Source organism: Mytilus edulis, chromosome 9 (genome assembly GCF_963676685.1).
Source record: "Mytilus edulis chromosome 9, xbMytEdul2.2, whole genome shotgun sequence".
Classification (NCBI taxonomy): domain Eukaryota; kingdom Metazoa; phylum Mollusca; class Bivalvia; order Mytilida; family Mytilidae; genus Mytilus; species Mytilus edulis.
In genome coordinates this window covers 64183006-64189005 of record NC_092352.1, presented here as the reverse complement: position 1 = coordinate 64189005, position 6000 = coordinate 64183006, and the positions used below count along the sequence as shown (strand labels likewise).

General features: G+C 30.4%; 1 protein-coding gene across 7 annotated transcripts in view; it reads right to left on the bottom strand.

The window, feature by feature from the left end:
- The window catches only part of LOC139488808 (uncharacterized), a 55668-nt gene continuing 49668 nt past the window's right edge, over positions 1-6000 (bottom strand). For all 7 annotated transcript variants that reach the window (XM_071274732.1, XM_071274736.1, XM_071274735.1 and 4 more), the window contains 2 exons: positions 3208-3333; positions 1-2474 (listed from right to left, as the gene is read on the bottom strand). In XM_071274732.1, coding sequence (XP_071130833.1) covers positions 2184-2474; positions 3208-3333 — 417 coding nt within the window. In that variant the 3' untranslated portion in view covers positions 1-2183. The remainder of the gene's footprint in view (positions 2475-3207; positions 3334-6000) is intronic.

Here is a 6000-nt window from a genome sequence, read left to right as displayed (position 1 = left end):
TTCTTATCAAAAGTATTTAATACAATCGGAATCAAAGAAATATATACAAAATATATACTGTATTTATGTTTCTGAAGAAACTAACAATGATTGAAATCAGAATATTTTCAGAGTTGCAATTAAGAAATAAGTATTTTATATGACAAGATACTCTGCATTGCTATTTTTAAATATTCATTTGTAAAGGAAACATAAAAATTAAATCTAAATAAATTCTTGAATCCTACAAAAAAAAACAAAAAAAAGTGTATAAACAATAATCATTATACTTCTACGTTAAATATTTCATACCATTTTAGTATTTAGGTTTTATGAGTAATTATTATTTATTTTTGTGTATTGTAATATATCCATAAAACAGAAAGTAAGATCAATTTATTAAATATTTAAATTTTAAACGGTCGTGAATAAAAATACTTGTGTGTTTTCAATTCATAAAGCATGATTTTAAATCCTTGCAGCTCACAACAACCGTTAAAATAATTTACAATAATTACAACTAAATTTAATTTCAACCATAATGTTGATTACTTTATACTTTTAGTATGGATTTAGAAGTCTTTGCTTATATGTTGTATAGTAATATATTCACATAGTGGAATGTTAGAATTTAAAAATAAATTCATTCGATAAATAAAATGTCCATCCGTAAATACTTGACGCTTTTTATTGATATTACATATAATATTCAAAAGAATTTGAAAAAAAATACTAACAGGAACGGTAACTTATTTTAAAACTTTAATTCAATTTTTGTTTGTTTGTTTTAATAGTTTAACCTTATAGCATCTACATATTTGTACTATCATGGTACGGTTTTGAAAATTGTATTCATTGTGTGTCTAACTATCCTACACGTGTTGATTCATTCACATTATAGATCACATTTCAAAAGCACACTATCGGTTTGCGTTCTCAAAAATTCCGGATAAATGTCAATGAATCCGGAATCAAAACATTTAATGTAGGCCGTTTGACATTCGAATTCAATATTAGATTAAGATATGTGATGACGCAAATGCGTATTCTTTTCCTGAGTATAAGTGAGATGCTTTCTATTTACTATTTCGTGCGCTAAAATACTACTTGCATGTAATACTATTAAATTCACTCGTGAAAGCTTATTTTCGTTTTTGTTATCTAAATTCAGGACACGGCAGAAAGAGCTTTACAAGTGACTTTCAAGCACGGTCATCATTACTAACGGTATTCTGACCTCAAGTTGTTTCTCTTTTGTTTCTTTTTTGAGTCACTGTCCTATTATAGACTTTGACCTTTTCGAAAAGCTACGGATTTTCTATCCAAGGAATAGATTCCTTAACTTTGTAATGTGTTTAGACTTTTAACTTTTTTCATTCGAGCGTCACTGATGTTTTTTTTGTAGACTTAACTCGTGTCTAGCGTTTTTTATATCTACATACCTTTTTATATACATTGGTTATTTTGAAAGTGTGTACAGGTATTCATAAACTTCTGAATTAAGAAATTCTTCGGCAAAACTAAGTTTCCCTGTAGAATGTTTGAATTGATTTAAGTAAAATCAGGAAATCCTTAAAATTTAAGATGTTTTATGAATCCAAAATAAGTCTCTTCATAAGAGGTCCCAATCAATTGCATGCCAAGACAGCTTCAAATACGAGTTGAGAATATAAAGGCATTCATGTAGGAAACAAAATATAAAGATATGATAGATAAAATAAATGCATCCAGAATTCCACATTATAAAGCAAACTGAGTGCATAAATTTATATTGCGATAGGTTTGTGCAATTTGCATAAGTCATCCGGTTAGTAGAAATTAGGATTTGCCAAAGGGTTATAATCGGAAAAATTATGTACATTCCCAAGTAATAAATAAAATAGTCGAGCTCTCAAATAACTATTCAAATAGAAGCTGTAAATATATACTTTCACTTGGCTTTTTCTATTCACAGTCAATTATTTCAATTCAAAAGCAAACACAAATTCAGCAACAATCTTTTGGTGATCCGGCATTCAGCGGTCTTAGGTTCATGTATTGCTTTTCTTTTTTTTTTAAAGAAAGCAACTTGTTTTTTTTATAGCAGACAAAAGTAATTCCCGATGATTTCATACGAAAATTTTGGCAGGTACATCCATAAATTTAAACTATGAACCATAATTAAAATTACAAAGAATATTGCATTCAGGATTGCATTACAGATATCAATCTAAACACTTGTTAATGTGGCATAAATGTTCCATTTCATCTTCAAACTGTGCTTGACATCGTTCACATTCATAATTTGACATTTTCTTGCTATGCTCCACCAGTTTTGATTTTACTCCTGTCATTGAGCTTGAGGCTATAAGTTCTGACTCTATGAATGAAGAAGATGACTCAATTGGTGATGATGATTTTGTTATCTTTGTTGGTTTCACTGGGGCTTGTAATTTGTCCTGTGGCTTGTGAGGCTTTGACTTGCCTTGTTCTAATTGCTTGTACAGGTGTGTCACCTAAAATTAAAAAAAAAAACAATTAATATATAATACTGTGGGTTCATTTATATTCGTGGGTACCAATTTTCGTGGATAAAGGGGAACTTGTATGTTCGTTGATTTTCAATTTCGTGGTTTTTCTGAGGTCTGCATACAACAAGCCTACAGAAAATTTGTCATTTGTTGAACATTTAATTTCATGGTTTACCTGTGGCCAAGAAATCCATGAAAATTGCTTCCCATCGAATTATGATTAATCCACAGTAGAAGATTTGATTATTTGAATATCTGACATGAAACAAGCATTCCGAGAGTATTGTATGGCAATACAGTACTCCATAACCTGTTTAAAATCTATTGTACTGAAACAACTTACATGGACATTTCTGAGTATTTTGATATCTCTTTGACAGTTATGTAGAATTGCTCTCAAGTTCTTGTTCAGTATTAACTCACTTCATGTCAATATTTCCTATGAATCCAAACCAAGAGAGTGGTTGATCAGGAAGTAATTTAGAGCGTACAATAGTTTTATTAATACCATATATTGTATAAAGCATGATGTATCGATTGGTTGTTATCTCACATCACTTTTTATTAAAATTCCTTTTTGTTTCATAAGATCTTTAACATAATTATCTGACATATTCAATTAATGATTTGAATAAATAGCAAGTCTTGATGAAAAAATCTGGTTTCTTCCTTTGAAATTCCCTAGCAATTAACATTAATCATTGTTGAAACAAATTACCTTAGCCTTCAATAATATGATTTCTGTCTCCATTCTTTGTTGTTTAACCTTATCTTCTTTCAATTGTCCCTCTACCTTTAAGCACTTTGTATTTTCTTGCTTGTACATTTCCCTTAATTTTGTTTGCTAAAATATAAAATCAAATGTATATTTACATATTCCTTTCATTGCATTTTGCTAATGGCTTCAAAAATGGCTTCAGAAAAGAAATTTCAGACTTTTGAGGGTACATGGGAGGCACCAGTAAGGACTTCTGCCAGATAAAAGCAAAACCCGTATTGCTGCATGCAACGGATAGAGGTAAATAAAGGCAACAGAAGTATACTGCTGAAAGCCATAAATCTATTGAGACAAAAACAAATCCATGTTACAAACTAAAACCGAGGGAAACACATCTACTATAAGAGAAAAACAACGAAATAAGAGAAAGACTGAAGTGCAAAAAACAAAAGACATTGCAACACACACAGAAACGAACTATAAGATCAGAACTGCCATTTTACTGACTTGGTACAGGAAATTTAAAGAAAAAATGGTCCGTTTAACCTGGTTTTGTGTCTAGCCAAACCTCACACTTTTATAACAATGTTAAATATAACACTAAAATTACACCAATATATGGACAGGAATACAGTACAAATAAATGCAAGAATATTCAGGACAGAGAAATTCCCAAATAAACAATACAATAGTACATTTTGACTAGCTAACCACAGAAAAAAGACAGACAAAGGGGACTTTAGGTTTGCACTCCGTCCATCTTTCTGTCTGTCTGGTATTAAAATCAGTTTTCTAGACTTTTTTCTTCATGCTTGGAAATATTGATTTGTTATTTGGTGTATTGTTTTATCATAATAGGTTACAGGTCTAGGTTACAGGTATTTTTTTTGGAAGAATTATTGGTAGGTTTGTTTGTTATTCTGTATAAACTTATTTTCTGAATGTTATTATATATATATTTTTTTGGGATGAAGTGAAGTCTTTTATTTAGATAATAATCTATTTTTGATAAAGGATATACTTCATTTATAAGCAAATCTGCATGAAAGCAATAGATTTTTTGTAAATTTCCATATGGCCTTGGCCATGATTTTCAAATTTTATCTTGAGTGTTAGCAAGGTATAAAATTAACGAATATAACGCCATGTGTAAATTTACAACAAATTTATCACTTCCATGAATTGATTCAATTCTAATACGATAAATAGGGTCATTTATAAACTGAAGTGAGGATGGGTATGCCATGTGTGTGACTGTTCTTTTCCCCCCTACCGATGAAGTCGAATGGGAATTAAGGTTTGCACTGCGCCTCTCTGTCTGTCAGTCAGTTTGTCCACCAATCAGCCCAGCAAATCATTTTTTAAGACTTTTTTTATCATGCTTGAAAATATTGATTTGATATTGGGTATATTATTTTATCATGACAAGTTACAGATCAACACAATCAAGTGCGAATTTTGTTCCAGTATGATGATTTTGTGCGAAGTTATGATCCTTTGAATTAGAAGATCTTAGAACATTCTAAAATAATCAGTTTTCCACTTTTTTTTGGGGTTATTCTTGACGATATTGATTTGATAATTACTTTTCTGTGGAAAGACCTTTTGATTTTTTTCTGATTATTATTAGGTCTTTCAACTTTTCTGTGGAAAGACCTATTGGTTTTCATTTGATTATTATTAGGTCTTTCCACTTTTCTGTGGAAAGACCTATTGGTTTTCTTCTGATTATTATAAGGTCTTTCCACTTTTCTGTGGAAAGACCTATTGGTTTTCTTCTGATTATTATTAAGTCTTTCCAATTTTCTGTGGAAAGACCTATTGTATTTGTTCTTATTATTATTATTTTTTTCTTCTGTCAAATTTTGTTCTTGCAATAAATGTTTGCTTCGCAATGTTGCTTAAATATTTCTCATATTGTATCGTATAGTTTATGCTCTTTTAAATTTCACCCTGCTAAGCCAAACCATTTTCTTTGTAAGAGTTATCTCCCTATTCACTGTTTCTCATCAGAGTGCATCTCCTTCATAACAAAAAAAGATATCAACGAAATTCTTTTAACAAATTGTTCGTTACTTCCTCAGGAATTTTTGGCTAATTTAGATAGAAGCGATTCGATGAAATTTTATAGGAGTTATCTACCTTTACAAAATAAATTTGTCGGTATGTTTTTTAACTCATAAACCGTTATCCGGATAACCCTGGAATATTCTTATTTGAGCCCCTAGGTCCTAACTTAGAAAATGAGGTCAAGGTCAAAGGTCAAGGTCAAGTTCTCAATTGTGACTTTTGTTTGTTTTTGCATTTTCTCCGACACTTTGAAAGATACATATAAAAGAACAAGTGCAAAATGTCTGCTTTATTGTAACGAAGATACGCTACATTCAGTCTTATACAATTTAATGGCATCTTATAGGAGTTAGTGCCCCTGAAATGTCTTGATATGAGGTTATTTGATTATAACTCCAACTAAGTTCTTTATAAAGGCATTTGACCTTATACAAAAGGTTAGGTGACAAATGACCTTGAAAAAGGACTACCGGAAGTGACCTTGAGAAAACCGGAAGTAGCCTTTTTTGCAATTTTTTCATATAAAAGTACTCAGAGTCCATATATTTTGTCATATAGATACATAAACTGATTAGGAAGACTAATGACTTCCAACAAACCGTAAGTGGCCAAATATCTCTCATTCTACATACAAAAGTATATAGAAACTATATATTTTTGGAATCAGTGTGAAAGAAGCTATTTTTTTTCCGCCAAATTTTGTTCTTGCGATAAATGTTTGTT